Source organism: Panthera tigris, chromosome A3 (assembly GCF_018350195.1).
Source record: "Panthera tigris isolate Pti1 chromosome A3, P.tigris_Pti1_mat1.1, whole genome shotgun sequence".
NCBI lineage: Eukaryota > Metazoa > Chordata > Mammalia > Carnivora > Felidae > Panthera > Panthera tigris.
This window is the reverse complement of record NC_056662.1, coordinates 49,654,650-49,680,000: the sequence shown is the minus strand read 5'-3', so window position 1 is coordinate 49,680,000 and position 25,351 is coordinate 49,654,650. Positions and strand designations below refer to the sequence as shown.

The window sequence follows — 25,351 nt, the reverse complement described above, 5'->3', positions numbered from 1 at the left end:
GGCAGAGTAGGGGTCCACAGTGTGATGATGGGCAGAGTGGGGTCCATAGTGTGATGACGGGCAAAGTGGGGTCCACAGTGTGATGATGGACAGAGTGGGGTCCACTGTGTGACGATGGACAAGTGGGGTCCACAGTGTGGATGATGGGCAGAATGGGGTCCTCAGTGTGATAATGGGAAGAATGGGGTCCACAATGTGGATGACGGGTGGAGTGGGGTCCACAGTGTGATGATGTGTGAAGTGGGGTCCACAGTGTGACGATGGGTGGAGTGGGGTCTGTAATGTGGATGACGGGTGGAGTGGGGTCCACAGTGTGGATGATGGGCGGAATGGGGTCCACAGTGTGGATGATGGGCAGAGTGGGGTCCACAGTATGGATGACGGACAGAGTGGGGTCCTCAGTGTGATAGTGGGAAGAATGGGGTCTACATTGTGGATGATGGGTGGACTAGGGTCCACAGTGTGATGACGGGCAAAGTGGGGTCCACAATGTGGATGATGGGCGGAGTGGGGTCCTCAGTGTGATGACGGGCAGTGGGGTACTTGGTGTAAAACAAGCAAAGCAAAATACAAAGTGTGTATGATGCGCAGAGCGGTGTCCATATGGTATAGGAAGGAGAGAACATCACCTAAATGTTTCCCACTGCTCTTCCTAGGAGACATGAACACAAGTGAGTCCCTCCAGTACTTGTGAGAGTTGATCAGCATTGGCCTTTCCAACACTGCCTTCACAGAAGCCATTACCATGGAGTGCTTCCCTATAATGCTGCCTCTAGGGAGAGCTTCCAAAAGCAGAATGAATGAACTTTGGGAATCAGATGCCAGATATTGACAATTATATTAAAGGCATTTGAAATTGTTAAATGCTGTGTTTCTCCTATAAAACAAGTACTACTGAGAGCAGAAGTGGAGCCACACTTCTGCCAAGTTGCAGGGTCAGGAGCTCTGCCACATGGAAATCTCACCTCTGCAGGAGGTGCACCAAGGAGGAGGCCCACAGCCGACCTGGGGGAGGTGACAGTGTGTCTCCTAGGCAGGCTTTTAGACCCTCACTTCTGCCTGCTTGTCTTCTTCAGAAGCTTGAGTCTCAGAGCCTGAAACGTATAGTTGACTCCAGAGTGCCAGGGCCTCACCGCGCCATCTCCCACGTCCTCTCCTCACATGGGTGGATGTCTGCATTGGCTAACCCAGCAAAGAGGGACAGATGCAGATGTGTAGGAATATCTGTATCATGTGGGCACTGCTCTGTCCCTCATACACCGAGGACAGGGGCTGTTATGGGCTCTTGGTGGGTTTGTTTCCTACAGTGAATTGGATCAAGTCAGAGAGGGGGTGTGCTTGCAGAGCTGTGGTCCCCAGTTGAGGTTTGTATTCACAGAAAGGCTTCTTACCTGGAGCAGGTGTGACCCTGGAGGTGCAGGCTAGGCAGGCAGCGTGGAGCTGGAAGGAAGTGCTGTAGGCCGCCCTGGGGCAGCCTAAGGAGAAAGGAGCACACCGCCTTGGGTGATTTGGGGGAAGTTTGTGGCTGGCAGCTTTCACTTGGCTCTGGGCACACTCCAGGAGGGCTCAGGCAAGGGCTGTGAATAGTTATCTAATGCAAGAGATCATACAGTCTGGAGGGATTTTGTTCTTATAACAGAAAAATTCAACAGAAACTTAAAGTCTGAGAAATGCTAGGTTGCAGTCAGGATCCCAGATGCAGTCTCTGCACCATAGAGGCCCTCCCCCTGGGTCTCTGGTCTCTGGGTGTCTGCCCTGTGAGCCCATGTGAGTGTGGAGGTACTCTAGCAGTCTCACCTGTGGGAGAGCCATTCTTCCTATATTCCTGAGGCAGAGGGCACACCCGTGTCCTGTAGCAGCAGTTGACATCTGGGTTTTATAATGGGGAATGGGGCAGCATGGTAACAGTCTTTATTAAGCTCCCATTGTGTGCAGGGCACTAAGACTGAATTAGGCTGGGTTTAGTCGGAGGCAAGTTGCCCTCGATCCAGGATGCATGGATTTGTTGCCCAGATATTTATTTTTCACTTTACAGGTGCTGAGTTCCCTTGGTTACCACGTGGTCACCTTTGACTACAGAGGTGAGTTCTTTTGCAAGTGCGTGTCTGGGCCCTCCCAGTGCTCACTTCAGGGTCTGCTGTGCAGGCATCACCCTGAGAGGCTTAAACAGTGCTAGCAGCTTGTGGTGCCCCAACCTGTGGTGATGGCAAATGTGGAAAGGTGGTGGAGGGACCATGTGTGTCCTTCACACAGATGCAGGGCATCCTTCCTGAAGTGGAGGCTCCGGTGCCTGGAACCCCAGCATATATCCTCTGTCAGCAGCATTTTCAATGTAGAAAATACTGTCTTTTTTCTTCTTTATTGGATTCAGAACCCCCCAAAGCTGGTCAGCAGACACAGTTTATAGGCAGGAGAGCTTGTCTTGCTGAAGTTCTGAAAGCAGGAAAAAGAACTCTTAGGAGAAGGTAGATTCTTCTTCTTGCCCCTTAATATATTTTCTTTCTTGAATGAATCAGGGGGCTTGCCCCTGAAGAGATTGAAAACCCACAGTTTGATGTGTGCACCTTAATGAGCCAGGAAAATACTTTGTGTTGACTAGGAGAAGTATAGGCCTCCTGTAGTCTCAACAGCAGAGGTCAGAAGTCAAAGGGCTGCTTGGCCAGCTTAGCCTGATCTTGTGGGGTGGGGCAGCGGTGTCAATACCCTCACTGCGAGGATATGGGGGTTGTGTTAGTTTCTTCTTGCTTCTGTAACAAATTACCACAAACTTGATGTCTTGAAACAGCACAGAGTTATTATCTTGCAGTTCTGGAGGTCAAAAGTACAAAATCTTTAGCCTCTGGGCTGAATACCAGGTGTTGGCAGGGCCAGTCCCTTTAGGAGGTTCTGGGAGAATCAGATTCCTTGCCTTTTCCAGTTTCTCGAAGCTGTCCTTGTTCTTTGACTCATGGCCTCTTGGGTCTGGTCACTCTGACCCTGTCTTTTGTCTTTCTCTCTCACTTGTTATATAGACCCTGGTGATTACTTTGTACCCATGTGGGTGAGCTGATAATTGCCCATCAGTTCACTGATCAGTGGCCTGAATTCTTTCTGCATCCTCAGTCCCCCTGCTTGCCACATAATTTAACATATTCATAGGCTCCAGGGATGAGGACACAGACCTCTGTGGGGGCCGTTATTCTGCCTAAAACAGGGATGATTCTTTCACAGAAGAATGTTCCATCATGATGAAAATTCTGGGCTGGGAAAAACTGCAGATAAAGGATCTGGAAAGTAGTTCACCCACTTATCCTTTTCTCCATGCTAAAAAGGGTTTTCTGTTCTTGCTGAGTGCTGGAGAACTGAGGGTGATGAGAAGGGGTGGCCTTCGTCCTTGTTCATCTCCCTGTGCTTCTACCAGGAAGTGAAATCCCTCGTAGCACTTCTTCTTTCCAGTTCTCACTGAGTTTCTGCATTTCTAAGCCCACCCTCTGACTGTGTCTCCCTATCCTGGTCTCTGTCTGTCTGTGTCTCCACATTTCCCTGTCCTTGGGTCCCATCCTCCCATCCATGCCCTAAGCCTCTCAGTCTGGCATTATCTCCTGCGTAGTCCTTTCCCTAATCTGGCATTTGGGATGCCCAGGGGAGGTGGCATGTACACACGAACTGTGGGTTTTGCTTATGCAGCAGAACTGGCTTTTTCTGAGCCTTGTGGTGCTTTCAGATCATTTGATGATGACTCACTGCTGAGTTGCTGGAAATGACAGTGGCACTTGCCCTTTCCAAGAGCCCAGGGGGAGGGCCCTGGGGGAAGATACAGTCCGGGGGCACAGATGGTTAGCTTTCCTCTGCTATGCTAAGAGCCCCTTCCCTTTCTGGGTCAGAGTTGCCTTGAGCCTGGAATCCATCCCTCTCCCTCACGCCCTGGTCTGACTTCCCACATCTGTCTTTAGCTGGGCTATAGGTGGCATGGAGTCCAAACTGGGCCCAGGGACCCCCTGGGATGCTCTGTCCTACAGAGGCTCCTGGGTGGGCTGGGGTCTCACTGACCTTTCATCTTGGGCCAGCCACCAGCAAGCCCTGAGCATTGAGGAGGTTGCTGTCCTTTTTGCTCGCAGGAATCTGTGTCAGACTGCCCCCGTCTACAGTTGTTCATCTGGACTAGGATGAGAGTGTGTGGATGGCTGTTTGGGTTTAGGGGTTGTAACTGGGGTTGTGAGGAAGTAGGAGAAGTAGGAACAGGCTTGTCCAGACACCCTGCACATGGGGCTATAGTTTGTGGTAGCAGAGACTTCCATTGCCCCAGACTGCCCTGGGCTGCCTGTTGAGAAAGAAAGGGATGAGCCTGCTCCTCAAGAGTTTCCACAAGCTGGGTTTAACTTCCTCCACTTGCTGCTCCTCTCCATCCAGGGTGGGGAGACTCAGTAGGAACGCCATCGGAGCGAGGCATGACGTATGACGCACTCCATGTTTTTGACTGGATCAAAGCAAGAAGTGGAGACAACCCTGTATATATTTGGGGTCATTCCCTAGGCACTGGGTGAGTTTGCAGCATGATAGAGCCTTGGGGGAACAGGTTTTCACAGGGCAACTTACTACCTGATCTCTCAAAGAGTGCCCTAGTGGCTTCTGGATCCGATGACACCCTTAGTCCCAGCAAGCCTTGTCCCTCATTCCCATGGTGGGGCAGGGGATCAAGCACCACAGAAGGCCATGAAGAGTTTGAGCTACAGAAGACCATGAAGAGTTTGAGCTACTTTAACTCCTCAACCCAACAAGTGACTTGAGACACACATGGGCAGTCGTGGGGTGGCCATCTCCCTCTGCAGGAAGGATGGGCACACTTGCCGTAAAAGTATGCCTCAGGGAGAGGTCTTCAGAGCAGAACGGGACAGGGCTGGAGTCCTGGATGCACTCGAGCTCTGCATCTCCTGGCTTTGGAGGGAAGGTGCTGGCTGGCAAGCCTGAGTGCCAGGGCTTTGATGACATGCATTTAGCCTGTATTTGGCTTACCAGAGAACTTTGGGGAGGCAGCAGTGGGTGCTTTCCTTCCTACATCTGCCAAGACGAGAAGCAGTTTAATATTCCATTTGGGGCCGCCTGAACCGCTTCTGCTGATGTAAGGTCCAGAGTGTTTCTAAAAGGAGCACTGCGCTCAAGGCCCAGAGTCCCAAGACCTTCAGCAGCTGTCCCTTTCCAACAGCCTTTCCTTTGGGTGCAGTGGCTGTGGCCCCCTTGTCCCCTTGCTTCTCACCTCAGACAGTGTGCTGCAGTTGGGTGGGTTCTATGGGCTGGGAAGTGCCGGGGAGAGTGAAGCATGTGCCTGCAGAGAGGAGCCTGGGCAGAGTGAGGAGCAGGCAGTCCTGCCGTGGCTGTCTGCATGGGACAGCAAGAGCCCTGGGGGCTCTCATCGCCATCCTTGTCAGAGGGTTTGGCTGATGGCAGGGGCAGCAGGGCCTACCACAGTCCTGGGGCATCTTTGTCCACACCCTCCCCCACCCCTGGAGCCCCACCAACCACTTCACAGATCCTACCTCTTCTCTGGCCACTTTCAAGACTAGAACAGTCTCCTTTAAAACAACTTTTGTCATCATACAACTGAACTGTTTCTTCCTCCCTTCTCAGAGTGGCAACAAACCTGGTGCGGCGCCTCTGTGAGCGAGGTAGGGGCTTGTGTGTCAATTCGAGTCCTGGTTGTGTGGGCACAGCCTCCTCCTGGTCTTGGGGCCTGGGCAGGGCAGGCAGCATGTTTGAGAGGTGGGTGCTGATGGACGAGCGGCACAGCAATAGCGTTTGGTGTCTTCTCGGAGTCCTGTGGGCTGGGCGTTGAGGCCGGGGTCTGGGCAGACCCTCAGCTGAACCAGGCCTGCCTTCCCCATGGATTCTCAAGTAGCTGGCAGAGTCTCCTCAGGGGTTGGGCTCCTGATACACAGTTCTAGGAGGTGTGGTTTGGGGAGCAAATCATGGTCACCCAAGTGTCCCCTGTGTGGGCCCCTTGCATGGGCACTTCCCGAGCACCAACCATGCAGGCTGGCTGGGCGGGCAGCTGGGGTCCATGGTCCAGTCCCTCCCATAGTTCCCCCGTGGGGTCTTCTTGCTCACCTCAGAGCTCCCTATTTGTTTTATTTATCTAGAGACGCCTCCCGATGCTCTTATATTGGAATCTCCATTCACTAATATCCGTGAAGAAGCTAAGAGCCATCCGTTCTCAGTGGCAAGTACAGATATTATTAAAAATTGGCCTAGTTTCATTATTAAAATAATTACTATAAAGGAAACTTTTATGTAAATAAGTATAAAGTGAAAATAATGATAAAATATGATTTAAATATTCTAATGAATATAGATTTTATTAAAAATTAATCCTTGTTTAGTTTGGGGCACTGGCCTGACTACAGAGCTGTCCGGGAATGTTAAAACTCTACGGCCAGGGAGAAGGATGGGTTTACAGCTGGATCATCTAAGGGCAGCAGGACCCTGAGGAGGCCTTGTTTCTGTGGCATGGTTTGCCTACCCGGCATCTTTGCCCCATGGGGTCCAGCCCGGGCTAGTAGCTGCTATCCTGGCTGCTTCCCCAGACATGGAGCTGGTGGGTGCACCTGCTCTCTGTCCACATGGATGGTGCTCAGCAAGCTGCCAGGCTCTCCCAGTCGTGTCTCCAGGTGATGCCCCAGGTAAACCCTACTGGGGATTCCAGAGTGAATCAGGCCCTCCTTACCTGTCAGGATCAAGGCCTTGGATCCTCTGGGGCTTCTCTGTGTCCTCTTCTGTCCCACTGCTTCTTGGCTGACCATGTGTTCTGGGGGGGGGGGGGGGGTTGGAGGGGGTGGCTTACCACCTGACCTCATGCTGCTCTGTTGCAGACCAGAGGAGTCCTCTATATAGTCTTACTTCTTTGATGTTGCTTTCGCCCAAGTTACATGAGTCCCTGTTTTCCCAGGGGTGGAGGCCCTGATGTCTGTGGGAAGTATGGTCTCTGAGCCAGTCCCAACTGCTGGTCTGAGGTGTGGGAGCCCATTTTGTGGGCAACCCCACTATGGCCAGTCCAGGGGCCCTTCTAGAAGGGAGTCTGTGGTCCAGGGACAAGGGTGGCAGGGGACCCCAGCACAGCTTTGGTGGGGCAACAGGTCAGCCAGCTCAGAAGCAGAGGAGACCCCTGGGCACTCAACACCCTTGACTTCTCCATGGCTGTTTTAATTGATGCTTCTGCACGTTGTTTCCATGTCGCCTTCAGATATATCGATACTTCCCTGGGTTTGACTGGTTCTTCCTCGACCCCATTACAAGCAGTGGAATTAAATTTGCTAATGATGAAAAGTGAGTACTGTAGTAGAAAACCTCATTTTTGAATTTAGAAAAGCACCCCCAGGACTAGTCACTTTAATTAAATAGGATGGAATTCTGAATACTGGGGGTTCTTCTCTAACCATTTGACCTTCATAAAGGGCAGGTCAGGCTGACAGCTGCAACTTAGAGAAAGGGTTTTGAAGACTATGGCTTTAAAGCAATAGAAAGACAACATGCCCACATAGTTGTTTTATTTGTGAATAGTCCGCCAAAACCAGAACTTCTGACAGGTTCTAAAGCAGTAATAGTAACTGTTACTCAAAAAATGACTGCCTCACCCATTTGATTTATGTTTGGTTATAGAAAGATGTTACAAAGTTCATTATTAAAAATATTTCTAAGGGTAGGGTGCCTGGGTGGCTCAGTCGGTTAAGTGTCTGACTTCAGCTCATGTCATGATCTCATGGTTTGTGGGTTTGAGCCCCATGTCGGTCTCTGTTGCTGACAGCTCAGAGTCTGGAGCCTGCTTCAGATTCTGTATCTTCCTCTCTCTCTGCTCCTCCCCCACTCGCACTCTGTCTCCCTCTCTCTCAAAAATAAATAAAAAACATTAAAAAAAAATGTTTCTAAGGGTACCTGGGTGGCTCAGTCAGTTAAACATTCTTGGTTTCGGCTCAGGTCATGACCTCACGGTTAGTGAGATCAAGCCCCAAGTGGGGCTCTGTGCTGATAGCATGGAGCCTTCTTGGGATTCTCTCTCTCTTCCTCTCTCTGCCCCTTCCCTGCTTGCACTCTCTCTGTCTCTCTCTCAAAATAGTGAATAAACTTAAAAAAAATAAGAAAGAATACTTGATTAAAAAAAAATTCTGTTAGGTCAACCAACAGTTAAAAATTCTAGTTAAGGATTCTTTCTTTGAACAATGTTCAGATTCTGTTGATGTTGTCTTTGTGATATCTTTATTTCATGGGTTTTAATCTCTTCAAAAAAAATTAAAAGGAAAGGATAAAAATTCTTATCTAAATGTTCAGTTAGCATTTAAAGTCTACACTTTGAAACAGAATGTGAAAAAATGGAATATTTTTCCCCTTAATTATGTGTTTTGGTTCTAAAAATAGAACAAACTAAAATTTGAGCAAACATAACCCCAAACCTGCTGGTTTGTAAATATTATTGTTTAGGAACTTAAAGAAGAGTTATCTGAATAAGCAAGATTGCTTCTAAAACCGCAACAACAAGCACCACAGTGAGTGTTGGGTCCCGCTCCCAGCTGAGCATTAGGGGGCCAGCACTACTTCACCCACTGGAAGTCAGGAGCCCCCACTTGGGCAGCTTGGTTGCCAAATACTTGCTAAGGTGACAGCATAGGAACTAGGCCTTTCCCAGAGCGGGCAGAGGTTAGGACATACTACTTATTGTGGAAATTCTGCAAAGATGAGCCATTCCACTATCACAGTGTCACCTGCACACCAGAAATGCTCCTCCCTGGAAGCAGAACAGGGGGAGAGTGGGCATACGGGTGTGCCACTAGCAGAAGCGCAGACTTGCTGTCTGGGCTCGGCGTTGGTGGGGCGTCAGGCCTCCTGGCCCAGGTCCTGCCAGGTGGCAGGCTTGCCCAGTGCTGCCCTCATGGAGCCCCCAGATCAGAATGCAACCACCAGGACCAGGTGGGTGCCATATCTACCAGCTCACCTGAGAGCTTAGTGAGGGGCCGCCAAGAGACTCCGGGGCCTATCCAGTCCCACAGCCCATCCATTATGTGGTTTATTGGAGGGTTTGAATTATGTGAACCTATTGAAAATGTTAATTTATTTGTAAACATTCAGGAGTACCTTAAATGTCCTTTTCAACAAAGACAAGTTAGAGGTTATGGACTTTTTTACCAACATATTGCTAGTAGCATTCATTTGCAATAAATTTCCTGGACCACCTAAGTTATTTGGTATGTAAATACTGTTTTGTAACTTGTTTAAGAAAGAGAGTGTGTGTGTTCATGTGCAAGTGGGGAGTTGGGGAGAGGATCTTAAGTAGGCTTCTGAGACCCTGAGATCATGACCTCAGCCAAAATCAAGAGTAGACACTCAACCGACCGAGCCACCCAGGCGTCCCTGTTTTGTAACTTTTAAAGAATATGTCTAGTGGCAAAAATAATTATTTTCAATTTTCAGAAAATACACAGGGAGGGGCCAGATTTGGTGAGTGAATCCATCTCTAGACTTGACTGAATAGATGTTGGTAGAGATATATGAGAAATCAACTTAGTTCTCTAGTGAAAAGCCCAGCAGAATTGTAGCTGTTGAACCACAGGCAGGGCTAGAGACTCCCAGGGTCCTGGTCTAGTGCCTTCTCCTCCCACAGTGTGAAGCACATCTCCTGCTCCCTGCTCATCCTGCATGCTGAGGACGACCCAGTTGTGCCCTTCCAGCTCGGCAGAAAGGTGGGTGTCAGGTGCTACCCCCGGTGTGGGCAGGCATCTAGCAGGCTCCCATTTGGGCCAGCTGGGCCTAGGCAGATGTGGAGGGAGTCCTGCTGCTGGCAGGTGCCCCTTGTGAGGAAGAGAACAGCAAGGGAGGTCAGCAGGATTGGGGTGGAGGCCAACAGTTGATGCCTTATCAGCAAAGGTAAGTTTGAGGGTGTGAACGTCTTTACCAGCACATTTGGTGATGGCCAGAGGAGACCTGAGAAGTAAGCAGATGGCTCCCGGTCCCTGTGCAGAGGTCTTGGGGTGACAGGGACTTCACTACCTGGTATTCAGCAGGAGGACTCACTGGTTGTTGGCTGGAGGGAAAGAACTCTCAAGGAGGAGGATGTGGCCCCACCTTGGCTCCAACATGGGGGTCTCAGTCAGTAGACTTCATACAGACCTCTTGTCTGTTCTCTTGTTTTTGGGATTGGACTGATGACAGAAATGCCATGCTGTTGTGGGGCCTCCGTGTTTGCTTTGCCTTTGCTGCCGGGAAGCAGCACTAGATATGTAAGTGAGAGTGCTATGGAGAGAGCACCACCTGGCATGGTGATGGTGAGGGACAGGGGCAACCTAGAGGGAGTGAGGCCCGGGTGCCAGCAAGTTCCAGCAGGGCCAGGTCCCCTCCCTTCAGAGAGTGCAGGCACACAGGACTGCCCAGCAGCAGATACCCAGACCCACAGAGCCGAGCAGTCTCCAGGGTGGGAGGGATTGTGAGCCAACCTGCTGACTGACCTTGACCCCGACACACAGTGAAGTCTGAGGTGGATGCCCAGCATCCTCCACCAGTGGGACTTCTCCGGACACTCTGGCCAGCATACCATTTCACAGCAGGCAGCTCTTCCCATAATGTGGGCTCATCCGCCTTGCCGCCCTCTGAGGAAAGGCCATCTGGGAGATAGGCATGAGGACAGAGGGTCTCAAACGTCAGGCCGAGGAGCCAAGGCTGGGCTGGGCTCCTGCTAGCACCCCTTTCCCTGGGCCAGGCCATGCAGGCTGCAGCAGTGCTATTTGCTGGGAGCTTGGGTTGCTCTTTGGAGGCAGCAGCCACTCACTGGCCTCTATAGTGGGGAGACCACCAGGCAGGTTGCCCACAGGGCTGCCATCTGTGGGTGCTGACCCATCTCTTCCTCATCCCAGCTCTACAACATCGCTGCTCCATCTCGAAGCTTCCGAGACTTCAAAGTTCAGTTTATTCCCTTCCACTCAGACCTCGGCTACAGGCACAAGTATATCTACAAGAGCCCTGAGCTCCCACGGATACTGAGGTGAGGCATTCTCCCCTCACCAGGAACTCGCCTGGGTGGTGACGGCTCAGGCCAGGCATGCAGCAGCCATAGCCTCTAAAGCTGCCTCAGTGGGGCCAGGAGTCACTGTGATTCAAGAGCCTTTCATCTCCATGGAGAGGGGTTGAGTGTTTATCACCCTTCCCTTCTGGACCATTCCCATGATCAGACAGGGCAGTGATTTCCCTGTGGTATGGGCTGTGCGGCCTGCATGGACACCATGCTCAGGGGAGCATCCAGCATGTAGACATGCACCCCAGCCACTGCAGGTCAGGCCTCAGTCCCTTCCCACATACCCGTCAGGTCCTGCCCCTGTGCACACAGCACTTGGAGACTCTGGGCTAGCTCTCAAAAGCTTATTTGTCCCCAGCTGCTTCTTGAAGGGAGGCTGTGCTCCTGGCTGCATCATGATGGCCACTGTCCAGGGCCAGGGCATGGGCTTTGGCCATGGGCAACCGTCTTGTGCCTGGGTGCAGAGACCAAGCCTGAAGGGCAAGGCGGTGGCAAAGGGCAGTGTGGACTGGACACAGCCTGGCCCCACCCAGGAGCCCAGGCTTTTGTGCTGGGACCTATTCCATCACTCAGGCAGGTGCTGCCAAGCCTCCCTGCCTCCCACCTAAGGTGCAGGCAGCCGTCCACTTCCCGGCCCAGGTGCGAATTCACCTTCTTGGGGCAGCTGAGCATGGAAGTATTTGAATCAGCCATCTTGAATTTTATCCCATCACACTTCAGCTCTCTTGTGGCTGCCTTGGCAGGTCCAGAGGCAAAGCTGCATTTCTTTAGCAGTTTGCCATTTCCTGCATCATGGACCTGGGTTGCCGAGATGGGACTGTGAGCTGAGTGTGTGGGTTTGCTCTAGAGTTGTCATTTTCCCCAGCATAAAAGGAATATGATGCAGAAAATTTAGCCCAGAGTATAGCTCAGAGTTTAGAACAAAGAATAGTAGCCTGTTACCTGGTCTTCATCCTACAGGGTTGGGATTTGACCAAGCCAATGCCATTGGTGACCTGTTTGTTTAACTCGGGCTTTCTGAGTAGGGGTGGTCCTCCAGGCTCCTTCTCAGGTGGGCCCTTTGAGGATCATAGGGGGCAGGACCTCTGGTGTGGGCTCAGGGTTTGGCTGATGGTTGTCCTCACCTGGTCTAGGGAATTCCTGGGGAAGTCAGAACCTGGGCGCCAGCACTGAGTCTTGCTGCCTAAAGGAGCATGAAGACCTCTGCCCTCCTCTCCTTCGCTCTGGCAGCCTGGCATTCTGGAGCCCAGGGGGTGCCAGCATCTTCGATGCCCCTGGAGAGAGGACTTAGATGCCAGCTGGGGCAGGCAGAGGAGGCCCCGGCAGACCTGAGGCACCTGCCCCAGATGGCTGGGAGCACGGATCCTTGTGGAAAACACAGATTGCAGGCATGTGATCCCCTCTCCCTCTTGTTGCCATTCAACCTGAGCTCTTGTTGGGAAGACAGTGACAGAGCAGGCCAGCCTCCAGCTGGTTGATCCCACACTTCCTGAGCTGGGCATGGGGAGCCAAGTGCAGGAAGCATGGGGTATTGGGACCACGCTGAGCTTTCCAGCACCATTGGTGAGATTATGGGGAGATGGATTCATCTGTCCCTTCCTGGCACACACAGAATGGACTCTAATGGTTTGACTGGCCCCTCCCACCTGGAACACCCTGCTTGCCTACATAGGCCATCCCTGCCTCTTTGGGCGGGCCCCACCTCTCAGAGTGGGGGAGGTGCCCATGACCTGCACTTCCTCTGCTTTCTGCCCACCTGTCTGCCTAACCTGGCCTTAGACTGAGCATTTATTTAAGAATAAAATCGTGGTGGTGGTCTGTTTGTTGTGTTCTCGGTGATGTTTCCAGCTGCCCCCAGGCCATGCTGAGAGCCAGCCACATGGGAGGAGGTGCAGCTCTATAAGGCTAGGGACCCTGGGCATTCCTTTTCTCCCTTCTTCCAGATGTGGATAGAGGTCAACTCAAGGAGTGGTGTTGTCTCAGGGAAAGATGTATTCATGGGGTCACTGTTTCTCCAGATGAGTTAGATGGCATAAAATTTAGGCTCTCTTCAACCTCACACTTAGCAAGGTTGCTGGATTCTGGTATTGATCAGCAGGCTCTTGGGTTTCACCCACAGACCCCAAGCAAGCCCCTGGCAGGGGTCCATGAAAGAACTTGGGGCCCTGGAGTGCAGGGTTTCTAGTTCTGGCCCATGAGCACCACCTCAATTATTCACTGGGGGTGGCTCTTTTGGTATTCAGCTTTTTTGCCAAACCAGTGTCCCCTGCAGTTCTGCTGCCTCCACCTGGCACCCTCTAAAAATCCTGCTTCTCACCACTGGGTGCTGGTAAAGGGCCAGATTCTTACGTCTGGGCTCAGTAACCTGGGAGTGAGAAGGTTCATGGCTTAAGAAGAAAGAAGGTTTCAAGCTGCCCCCACAGGGGACTGTCCTACCCCTGCTGTGCAAGTACAGAGGTATGACCCAGACCAGAGGATGTAAACCCACCTGGGACCCGATTCTTCTGATGGTGGGACTTTCTCCTAGGTCCTAAGGCTCTGGGACTGTCTAGTCTTGGCAGCTGAAAAATTCCCTGGGGGGTATGGAGGACCTTGTTCACCAGTCTACCTGTTCTTCAAGGTCATAGGCCATTGTTAGCAGCTGTGGGCAGGCTAGGGGGCCCAGAGGTCAACACTCGTTATACCTTCTTAATGAAGCACCTTCAAGCTGCCTACAGTGATTCTCATGTTGGGGAAATCACACCGTTCTTAAATAGGTTGAAATGTGAACAGACTCCTAAAGTCAGTTTATGTCCGAATATTTATTTTTCTCTTATTGGACGGGTTCCCTGCTGACTCCTGGCATCTAATTTGGGTGTGAGCACTGCCTGCAAGACACCAACCCATCCCCAGGGTGCATGTTTTGCACCTCTCAGAGCTGTGGCACATGGCCCCATCCCGTAGTGTCTTCCTGTGTAACTGCTCTGCGTATTGTGCCCATTGGACCTGACAGCCCTTCCTCAGACATGGCACCCTCTACTGGCTCTATCATGGAAGCCCTGAGACAGAGCCGCCTTCCCAGCCCACTTCCATCAGTGACACGATGTGACCTGCTGGCACGTGGTCTCAGACCCAGTCTTCACCCTGTTTAATATTTTGTGTGTGTGAGCTGCCTCAGATCTTCATGGGGTGGGCTGGGGGATAGGATATGAAGTAAAATACAAGTGTTGGTATTTTGACAGGTGGAGTGAAGAGGAGAAAGCACTAAAGAGGCAGTAAGCACTGGAGGGGCAGTTGCTGGGCCATTGGGTCAGCTAATCAGGTCCAAGCACCCCCACCCGCTGGCTTCTATTAACTAAACCTATGATGGCCTAGGACAGATGTAACCACTGATGGTTACAAAACCAATCCTTGAAGAAAAAAAAAAAGATCAAGACATGCACAGCTGTAAATTTTGCAGTTAATACACATGTCCTGGGGCACCTGGCTGGCTCAGTCGGTAGAGCATCCCACTCTTGATCCCAGGGCCGTTGAGTTGAAGCCCTACATTGGGCAAGGAGCCTACTTAAAAAATATGCAGGGGGTGCCTGGGTGTCTCAGGTTGAGTGGCTCTTGATTTCAGTTTCAGTTCATGATCTCACGATTCCTGGGATCGAGCCCAGAGTAGGGCTCTGCGCTGACATAGTGGAGCCTACTTGGGATTCTCTCTCCCTCTCTGCCCCTCCCCTGCTCATACTCTCTCTCAAAATAAACAACAAAAAAAAACTAAGCATGTCCCCAGACCCAAGACCACCCCAGCAGGGCCCATGGTGCCCCAGTGGCCTGCAGTTCTCAGGTTCTTTGTGTAACAACCCCAAGTTCATGTCTCTCCTGGACTTTGATTCAGCCTGCAGCTACACAATTTAGGGGGAAATGCTCTGGTTTTTTGGAGCATTCCACTTTCCAGGGCCAGGAGTGGGTGGCAGAAGACAGGTGCAAAAAGAACCAATGCAATTTGCACCCAAAATGCCAACACACAGATAAGTTTATGAAGCAGATTTGACGATTCTTTTGTGAGCTGGCAGTTCAGCACACATACTCTTAAGTCCCACTCACAGCTGGGATAGGAGAATGTGGTCTGTCCTTAATCCCACAGTGACGGGCTGTTACAGCGGAGGATCTGAGGCCCACACCACCCAACTCCCACCCTGCTCTCAGCACAGAATAAAACAGTTCAGGTCAACCAAGCACAGGCAGGAAGGTTTAATCATTTTCTCACACAAGGCAGTAACAGCAAGTGGCACAGTGATGGGTCCACATGTGGCCTAAGAAATGGGGCAGCAGAGGGTGTCATGGATTCAACCACAGCCCTGGAATGTGGGCCTCCCCACCAGACCTCTGCAGCTCTGGTGAAGTGTGCATGTGAGCAAATCCTCCATGGCCTGGTTCTGTGAGCAGTCAGGACCCGGGGTGAGGGCAGAACCCTGTGCCACTGAGATCCAGCATGCAAGGAGGCAGAGCCTCGGAAAGGGTGCTTCCCACCCGTGTCTCCAATAAGCCTGCAGTGAAGCGTGCCAGGCTGCTTCCTGGCTCTCTCCTCTGGGCAGCTGAGAGGGGCTCACCCACCCTTACGGCCACCAGCCTGCCATCCAGGCAGAGTGGAAAAGTGGGCTCCCTTCTGGGCCTGCTCAGTCCTTTTCCTAGACCATCTTGGTTGTACTCGTAGACAGGGAGGGAGACAGGAGACTAGCCTCATGTGTAAGACAGGAGACACAGCCCCCAGGACAGGGCAGGGGTACAAGGAGGGCATGGATCTGCAGCAGGGGCTGGGCTATCAGCCTTTCCAGCAAAGGCAGTGACTCCATCCCAGGCCCCCAGGGCTGGGCCAACCCAGGACAAAATTTCAGAAGTATAATTTTTAGTTGCTAAAATGAGAAAAGGCTTCAGCTACTTTCATTTTCCTGTGAAGTTAATTTTTCTCTTGAAAAAGCAAAACCAAGCTAACTTTGCATCAGCCAGCCTTGTCCTAGCCCAAACCCCCGAAATGCCGGACACAGGTGTCCTCATCCATGTGACCCTCACTCATCCAGGGCCCCTTTATCTGATCAGTCTGGAAACTTGGGCCAGAGCACCTACATAGCAGTTGCAGACTTGGCTTGGAGTACTGGACCCTCCCAGCACAGCCAGGAGCACAGCTGGGCCAGGGAGGTCAGAAACCCACACCAGCTGGGTAGCCCATGTAGTGCAGAAACACATAGTTCCCCAGGCTTTGCCACAGCTACCTGCCCAGACCCCAGAATCCAAAAGCTCAAAACTAAAAACAAGCTCACTGCAAGGTGCATGCAAGGTCTCAGAGGAGCCCAGCAGGTGGCTCCACCTTCCCCACCTCCTTGGGACAGGTGGGCTAAAGCTGCGGGGCCAGCTGCCCTGGTCAGTGCTGTGAGCCCCAATTTCCTGCAGAAAACTGGGAACATCTCATTCTTTACATCTTTCCTTCCTTTCCCACCCCAAGCCACCATCACGATCCCCATGGCCCTCCAGAAACAGCACTGAAACAAGCAAGGCCACTGCCAGGGCTCCTAATCCTTGGGGAGATTGGGGGGTGGGATCTGCAGGTCAGAGGGCTCCACGCCCCAGATGTCCCGGGCATACTCTGTGATGGTCCGGTCACTGGAGAACTTGCCTGAGCAGGCAATGTTCCTGATGACCTTCTTGGTCCACTCCCTGGGGTTCTGCAGAGGGAAGGAGAGGCTGAGTAATCCTAGGCACCACATAAGACAACCTGCACTTCCAGAACTTCAGGACTGTTCCCAGATGAGCTCTTAGCCCCTGGGAAGCTTGATGAACAAAGGAAATTGCAATCAACAGCTCATTCAAATGGGGGGACCCACCAACCAGAAAAGCTACCAGATGATTAGATACAAGGGCAAGGAGACTGAGAAGGTCCCGGACCTCAAAATGCACCATGTCCTCTGGGGCACGGCCCACCATGACAAAGAAATACCACCAGGTGAGTACTTGCCACTGGCTGGATCCAGGGAAAATGGCCAGGTGGTCTCCCATCCACAGCTTCCCCCAGAGCCTGGCAACCACCCGTAGACTGAGCCAGCACCAAGAGGAGTCTTCCCGAAAGGGCACACTCTGCTGAGGTCTGGGTCAGAGGAGCAAAGGATCCCCCCAGAGCCCTGCCTAGTCACTCAGTTTCCCATCCCCCCCCCCCTTCTTTCATGGGTCCCGAAGGACAGCTTTCCTAAGGGCAGGGGGTGGGGGCCAGAACAGCAACAAATCAGAAATACAAATCCCACAGGCCTTGTCCAAGAACCTGGGAAATAATCCATCCGACCCACAACTCTGCAGTCACACCATGGTAGCCAGAGTCCTCTCCCACTGCCTCCCCTCCCCACCCCCAGGAAAGGGGAGAGAAGAGGGCACCAAGGGACACCCTCGAGACCCCACATGGAGACACCCACTCCCCCAGGGACACTGGCCAGCACATGCTCCACACAGAAAACAGGACCTCCCTTGTCCACTTTTACCAAGGAGTAGGGAGCTGGCTGCAGTGGTCCTGCCCTAAAAAGGCTGCTCCTCACAGCTATGGGTCCCTCACTCTACTTAACATTGAAGCTCACACTTTTCCAAGGAAGCATTCCCATTCTCATTTTAAACACAGGCTTTCTGTGTGCACATACAAGTCTTCCTGGCTCCACACCTGCTCCCTGCACCCTCCTGATCATAGCCACATGGGAGTGCAGACCACAGGCTGAGGCATTGCCCATTGCCTCTGCCGTCTGCAGGAAGGAAACTCCTGTCCTGCTCACTTGTGTTCTGCGGCAGCTGCTCGCAGGCTGTGTGGAAACGTGCCAGTGTGGATAGCGGCCTGGTCCCAGGGGCACTAGCCTTTACCAGGGGCGAGCAGAGAGACGGCTAAGTCAGTCTGAGTGGAAGCAGCCCCATTCAGCCTGAGTCCGTGATGCAGCTCAACGGTGAACTATGACCTTCCGGGACTGGACCTCATAGATGTCCCCTGCTGCTATCCTGCCAGGGCCGCCCCCACCAGCTCTGGGGCCCGAGAACCATACCCTGTACAGCTGGTCCACCTGGGCCTGGCATGCCACATACGCTTCATAATCTGCAAACACCTTGAACCTGAAATGGGAGACAAGAGGGTGGTCCACCGTGGCAGGTGGTCAGGAAACAGGTCCCAGCCATCCAGGTCCTCACACTTTAGGATGACAGAGCCCACCTGGCCACAGAGGTGGCTCTAATGAGCAATACTTTTGTCCTGGGGTACTATTCTATAAAATCCTTGTTTTAAGCCTATGTTTCTTTAAAGAAGTGGGTGTTTCCAATGCACCCTCTCCATGCATGTGGGGTAGAGCCACACAGGCTGAGAGGCTTCCTGCGGACTCCATCTCCCAGGTGAGGGGGCACAGGATGACAGTGAGGCTCTACGCAGCCATCTGTTCCCAGGTCTAACTGGGCCAAAAATTGGTGGTCTAGAGAAAGGATGTTGTGGGTAAAAATGTAGGATTTATGAACACAGAAATGCATTTTTGTTTATGATGGAGTCACAGGGACAATTCATGAAACGGCTAAATTTTTCCTTGATCACAGACTGAGCCAGGGCCCAGCTCCCAGCCCTGTATGTGTGGGGCTGCAATCTGATCTGACACCAGCTCACAGCACTCATGGGAAGAGCAATAGACAAAACCAATCCAAAGGCAACTGAGAGTGGAACAGAGGTCAATTCTCAGCATTTGCCAGATTCAAGGATTCTTACCAACAGGGTGGAGCAAAGAACTGTCAAAAGAGGGCAAGTGGCATTGCTGACCTGCTGTAAATTAGTGAGTCTGTAAATGTGGATGTTATAATCAGGGATAGTTGTGTTGTAAAAAACCATTAACTACATCGTACTTTATGTCACAAGTTAATTCCATTTTAACCACTCTGTGTCACCACCGGCCAACATTTGCCTCAACTGGGACTGCAGGACCATGACTGTGGAGGCACAGTGCCCCTCACCCCCCATTTCCCGGAGGTTTCTGGTGTGTCCTGCCCAGACTCCTGTTCTCCCCGGGGAAGAGAGGACTCAGGAAATGCCTCCAGGCAGCCCCATCTGAAACCACCTTCTGCTTGTCATGCCGTTCTGGGGGTCAGCCAGTGCTGGGGGGCCTAGGGCCAGATCATGAACCAGCAATCCCTACCACCAGGGTCCCCCAGCATTCAAGCACCTCCAGAGACCACAGCAGGCCCTGGGTATAGCATGTCAAGGTTGGCGGCCTGAGGCTCTGCCCATGGGCTGGGGTAGGGAGCCAGCCTCACCTCGGTCCAGGGTCACTCCCAAAGTGCAGTCTTGAGCCCACCAGGAGGACCCATCTATCTGACCAGCCAGTGGGGAAGGACATAAGGACAAACCTGTCGTGGTTCAGCAGCATGTTGACAATGTCCCTGAAGCAGTCTGGATCCTTGGGAGAAAAGAAACCACTGCTGATCTGGTCCACGGCCTGCTTCAGCTCAGGCAGGCGGTCGTAGTACTCTCTGGCATTGTACCTGTGGGGAGGTGGGGCCAAGTGTCAGCCTTCAGGGTGAGCTGCAGGGCTGTTTGTACTGGGCACCTTCCTGGTCCGAGACTGCCCCAGGCTCCAGGCCCAAGTGCTGCTGGGCCCTGCAGTGATGTGCTGGGTGTGCAGAATGAATCCCACCGGCTCCTTGTGATTGCTGGAAGACACACAATCACTGGCATGGCACTATCACACTCCTACAGGAGGCTGCTTGAGAACTGGCCTGCTGCATGCCATCTCCACCCCACCTTGCTGCACCCTGCCCTTAACGATGCCCCCTGCTTCCTGCCACCACCCTGCCCCCTGCCACTGGGACAATGAAGAAGGAAATGAAGCATAAACCAGACACAACCAGACACAACAGTCCTTGGCCATCAGGGAGTTGGGGAGGGAAGCATGGAGCAGATATGCAGTCTCAGAACACGGGATGGAGCAGAAAGCCCAAATAAGGGGCAGGTAGGAAAGGGCATATGGGGCAGTGTACTCTCAAGCTGAGACATCTAACTCACCTTGAAGCTGTGACTTTTTAGGTGACATTTGGGTTTTCACCTGGCTGGTGCCTGAGGCCTCACCAACTCCCCTGAGGGCTTTTAGACAATTAGGCAATACTGTCTTTTCTTTTTAATTATTGTTCAGAATCAGGCTAGGGCCAGACTCAAGAGTGTCCACAGTCATGATCAAGAGTGTCCAAGGTCATGAAACATGAGGAAAGGCTGAGAAAATGTCACAGACCAGAGGAGACAGGAGACCTGCTATCTAAACACAGAGGGGTGCCCTGGAAGGGATCCTAGGACAGAAAAGGACATTCATGGGAAACACTAAGTATGGACGTTAATAAATAACAATGCACCACTACTGGTTACCTAATTTTGATAACGTATGACTTTAATTAGGAAAATGTAAGCAACAGGGGAGATGGCAGAAGGGTCTATAGGACTCTGTGCTATCTTTGCAACTTGTCTGTAAACATGAAACTATTTCAAGGGTTACTTTACAGAATCTGGCCAGAGAATCTCAGCAGTAGCTCAGCCCCAAATCCCCACACTGGCTGAATGCTCAGAGCTTTCCCTCCAGAGACCAGAACCTTCTACCCTTTTGAAAAGACTCACTCTGGACTCCAGGGACTGGGCCCATGGAGACAAGCACAGAGTAGCCAGCTCCCACCCAAGCCAGCCTCCCAGGACAGCTGGTGGGGTGCTCAGGCCAGGAGCAGGCTCAGCCAGCATGCCCACAGCCACCCCCACCTGCCAGGCGGGCATCTCCCCCAGCAAGCGCAGGCCTGGCTCCCAGAGCCCTCTTGGCACCCCCAACCCCCAGTGCTCCAAGCAGTGTCTGGGATGCTGTAGTGCCCCCGATGGCACAGGAAGGAATACACACCCTTTCCGGTCCAGGGCCTTGACGTCCTCTACACGCATGCCAAAGATGAAGAGGTTCTCAGCCCCAGCTTCCTCAGCCATTTCCACGTTGGCGCCATCCATCGTGCCAATGGTGAGGGCCCCATTGAGCATGAACTTCATGTTGCCCGTGCCCGAGGCCTCGGTGCCCGCAGTGGAGATCTGCTGTGACAGGTCTGCGGCGGGGATCACTGCAAGCAGGTGGACAAGAAGGTGCATCACCACAGACCCACAGCATGGCAGCAATGGGAACTGTGCAAGACACCACACGCCCACTGCTGGCGTTCCCAGAGCAGGTGCCATCTCCCACCCACTCCAGGATGGGCCTGAGCCCTGCAGCCCACCCTGCCCACCTATTAAGGGCTTCCCTTCCTGATCCAGGGCAGCCTGACGTCAAGATGGTGACTCCTGAAGAGAAGACCCCAGGTAGCAAAGGACCTTTGTTCTAGAACCTTCCAGGGACCAGGCCCAACCATACTCTGGGGTCCCCTGGTTCTTGCTTTTGATGTCATCATTCTCTTTCATCCTGACAGCACTTCTGTCTCATGCCGTCAGCCCATAAGTCTCTTCAGAGCACTTCAAAAGGAAACTGGACTCTTAAAGAACCAGAGAACTAGGAAGGCAGGGGCAATTTCCTTGTGTTCACATGCACACGAGTCACTCTGTGCTGTGTGCAGACTGGGCCCAACCAGCCACAACGATGACCCAAATGCAGTGGCCCTGAGGTGTCTCCAAAGGGTGGGCTCCCTGTGCCTCCAAGACATGATGGATGGGAAAGCCTCATCTTCCCACCCTGCCTTGGCATCCCTGCCCCCACATTCTCAGCTTGTCAATGGAGCTGATGCTGCTTCCCCAGCCCAGTGGCTGGCACTCAGGGTCTGTGAAGAGTGAAGTCCAGCTCTTCTTCAAGGTCAAGCCCAGGAGCCAAGATAAAGAGATACAGGCATCTCTGGCCCCCATGCAGCTCCACACTGAAGGCAGAGGGACACGAGCAAATGTGACAGTGGACACATTGCTGCAGCAAGTTTAAGACCCCAGCTCTGAGGCCCTAGAGCAGGTACCCCAAGACCAGTTCTGAAGATGCCCAGGAGCCAGCTGGTCCCATGTAACAGTGAGGAGGGGGAGTTCCACGTGCAAAGGGCAGTAAGATGTGCCAGAAGCTCAGTGAAGAACTAAGCACATTACTGACCCTGAACCGCATATGGTCTGTGACAGCAGAGGGACCAGAGAGACGGTTCAATGACCTGGCTGAGCTGTCAGGAGAGGGGAGCATATCTGCCTGCACATCGTTACTCAGCACAGCAGGCAGCAGCTGATCTGTGTGAGCTGCAGAGGTGCCTACTACTCAGAGCCAGAATTCCAGGCTCAGGTTTCCCATCACCTGGTTGGGCAAATCACCTTCCTGCCAGGGTCTCCACAAGTGGCCAGTTTAGAAAGGCCTGTCCAGGTCAGGAAAGCCACGCTCCAAGGCACATTTGGCTGCAGGAACTTCTCCAGATGACAGCACACATCCTTGAAGGAGCAGCCCCAGCCTGAACTCTCACCAGAGGGCTGGGCTGTCAGGCCTCGGGCTGCTCTCAGAAAGGACCAAAGAGGCAGGTGCCAGCCCAGATCACAAGTAGGTAATGCCCTTGAGAGTATATAGGTGGTGACAGCAGACGCATCCTCTGGGGGTGGGAGAAGGGAGGGAGGAGGCTGCCCTGGAAGCACATCCTGCCAGCAAGAGCAAGCTCTAGGAGCAGGAAAGAAAACTGGGGGCAGAACAAGGAGAAGGAATGAGGTCACAGGAAGAAGTGAGAAAGTACAGAGACAAAGGTTGAGGGTAATTCTCCGCATGTGAAGGGCAGAGAACTTCCCCAAAGCCTTTTACTACTAGAACAAAGTCTCCCTCTGGCTGGGGCGCCTGGTGTCTGGGACCAGCAATAACCACCCATACTGTGCCCAGGCAGGGGCAGGCCTTCCTATCTAACATGGGCCTACCTTTCTCAGCCAAGGACACTCGGTAGTTTTCCAGGAAGATCACTTTAAGCCTGTCGCCCACAACTGGATCGTGGTTGACGACATTGCCGATGGATGTGACCAGCTTGATGATCATCTTGGCCATGTGGTAACCAGGGGCTGCCTGGAGATGGGAGGGGAAATTCAGCATGAACACACCTATGTGCTGGGCAGCACAGGGTCCTCGGAGGGTCTGGCATCATTCCCTGTAACCGGGGCCCCATGCTAGATCACTGAGGTCACACCCAGTTGAGTGGCACCCCCCCCTCCATGTCCTGCATGCAGTCTGGCAGACAGCTTCATGACAGAGGAACCTGCTCTCCGTGGGGTGTGATGTCTACCCATGACCCAGCTCTACCAAGCGCCTCTCCTGACAGCTGCCCCAGCCTGTGCTGAAACCTGCCAGCCTCAAACCTGTTCTCCAATTCTAGCCAGCTCTTCAGAAATGAGGACATGAAAGGAGCAGGACTTTTAGAACCACCAACTTATAGGAAACACAGGGAACTAAGGGGCGTACTGGACATGCCAGACAGATGTGCTCAGAAAAGCCAACCTGGGGAAGACACAAAGCCCAATCTCTGTAACAAATCAGTTGCAGAGAGAGAAGAGAGGTAGGCGTGGGGAAAAACCTACTGATGACAAGATTTAACAGACAGCAAGCAATTACACGGTTAGGCCCTGCCAGGGTCCAGATTCAAACAAACTATTCCAGATATCTGTAACTTTACTATCTACATGAGAAGATGGTATCATGTGGTGGTGTTCAAAAGGGTCTGTACTTATTGTGGTTTTGGAGGAAAACAGCATTGGGAACACATGTGAAATACTTAGAGGTAAAGCAATTCCAGGTCCAGAACTCATTTGGAATGATCCAGCGGAGTCTGGGATAGGTGTATGGATATTATTACTATTCTTCCTACTTTTGTCTATGTTGAAAAATTTTAATAATTAGCATTTAAAAAACTGTTTGAAAGCCTGTATCTCTAAGAAATGCACACTGGGATACTAACAAAGGAAATGGCAGGCACTCGGGGAGATGACCATGAGCTGCTGGCTGGGCAGACAGTGCCTGGCCCCACCTGGTAGGCCCCCATAAAACAACTGGGCTCCACAGTGTCCTCATGTTCTCTGATGACAATGAGGCTCTTGGGGGAAAGTGGCAGAGGTTGGGGACACCAGCCCTAGAGCACAGAGTATGATGAGAAAACCCATCCATCAATGAGTAATGGCAACATACTGGGACTATGTGACTGAGTATCCAAAAGCATGTGTCACGGTGAATAAAAAATGAAATAAAGCTAGGCTGAGCTCACTCACCATGGGTATACATCTGGCTGATGAAGCAGCCAGCAATCTATGTCCACTCAGCACACGAGTACAGGGAAGTGAGTGGGCAGCATGCTGGGACCTGAGAGCTGGGCACAGGTGTGGAAGGGTGGTGGTTGTACAAGGAAAGGCATTGGATGGAGGGCCAACAAGTCCACTGGGGACTCCCCTTGGGGCTAGGACCCCCATTCTCATGTGCTGGGGTCCCATCCAGCTCCCTCTTAATGCTGAGCTGATGGACACTGAACCTACTCAGCCCACAAGCACACCTGGGGAAGCAGGGGGCCTCTGGCATTCCGTGTGTATGCTGCCTCTGAGCCTTTGCAGTCTCCAGCCCATTGCACAGCTGGCACTCAAGTCGGGACACAGTGGCACTGACAAAAAGCATGGTGGTTTGTGCACTCAGGCTAAATATCAAGCAAGATGCAAAGAGAACATCACCTCACCTTGCCCCCGATCATGACAGTCCTGGGCACAAAGGCCTTGGTTGGGTCCTTCTTTATTCCTGTAGGACAAACAAGAGATTCAGATAAGGCACTGAAGCCAGACATGCCCCTGCTTTGGGACACAGGATGGTGACCAGAATCCTCAGAGATCAACCCCAAACCAGGGGACATGCACAGCCACTGGGCCCCCATGTGCCTATTAAGAATTCCCACTTACAAAAGGGGGACAAGCCCCCTAGATTCTGCATTTATATCCCATGGTGAGGAAGGAGGCCAGAAACAGACTCTTCCAAAAGGCTCACAGGAAAAGATGCACCTCTGTTTCCAGAACAGCCCAAAGCAGGTGCCTGGCTTGAGTCCAATCAGTCACCAGCTGTCAAGGCCTTTGCACATGATGGGTATATGACAAAGAGGGGACCTTGAGATCATGGTAATGGCACTGTCAGCCCTCAAGGGATGTCAGGCGAGACCCCAAGTTCCCCACCCCCCTACCTTCACTGTGATAAGAGGTAAGAGGCTATCCCAAAGCTCTCCCACACAGGGGCAGCCAGAGGGTCAAGTTACAACAGTCAGCTCCCCTGCAGCTCCAGCAGACTGAGGGTGTTCTCACCAGGCCCCTGGCTTTCAGTATCAGTGTATATG

The 25,351-nt window shown here is 52.4% G+C and overlaps 2 protein-coding genes across 4 annotated transcripts in view; one reads left to right on the top strand and one right to left on the bottom strand.

Moving 5' to 3' along the window:
• Window positions 1–12,844, top strand: part of ABHD12 (abhydrolase domain containing 12, lysophospholipase) — an 85,616-nt gene extending 72,772 nt beyond the window's left edge. For both annotated transcript variants that reach the window (XM_042981020.1, XM_042981021.1), the window contains exons 6-13: window positions 2,036–2,081; window positions 4,390–4,519; window positions 5,605–5,642; window positions 6,114–6,193; window positions 7,214–7,296; window positions 9,623–9,701; window positions 10,869–10,996; window positions 12,160–12,844. In XM_042981020.1, the coding sequence (XP_042836954.1) occupies window positions 2,036–2,081; window positions 4,390–4,519; window positions 5,605–5,642; window positions 6,114–6,193; window positions 7,214–7,296; window positions 9,623–9,701; window positions 10,869–10,996; window positions 12,160–12,199 (624 nt within the window). In that variant the 3' untranslated portion in view covers window positions 12,200–12,844. The remainder of the gene's footprint in view (window positions 1–2,035; window positions 2,082–4,389; window positions 4,520–5,604; window positions 5,643–6,113; window positions 6,194–7,213; window positions 7,297–9,622; window positions 9,702–10,868; window positions 10,997–12,159) is intronic.
• A 2,388-nt stretch (window positions 12,845–15,232) lies between these two features.
• PYGB (glycogen phosphorylase B) overlaps window positions 15,233–25,351 on the bottom strand; it is a 58,342-nt gene continuing 48,223 nt past the window's right edge. For both annotated transcript variants that reach the window (XM_042981019.1, XM_042981018.1), the window contains exons 15-20: window positions 24,710–24,768; window positions 22,920–23,061; window positions 20,923–21,130; window positions 19,400–19,534; window positions 18,064–18,130; window positions 15,233–16,716 (exon numbers count right to left, since the gene is read on the bottom strand). In XM_042981019.1, coding sequence (XP_042836953.1) covers window positions 16,564–16,716; window positions 18,064–18,130; window positions 19,400–19,534; window positions 20,923–21,130; window positions 22,920–23,061; window positions 24,710–24,768 — 764 coding nt within the window. In that variant the 3' untranslated portion in view covers window positions 15,233–16,563. The remainder of the gene's footprint in view (window positions 16,717–18,063; window positions 18,131–19,399; window positions 19,535–20,922; window positions 21,131–22,919; window positions 23,062–24,709; window positions 24,769–25,351) is intronic.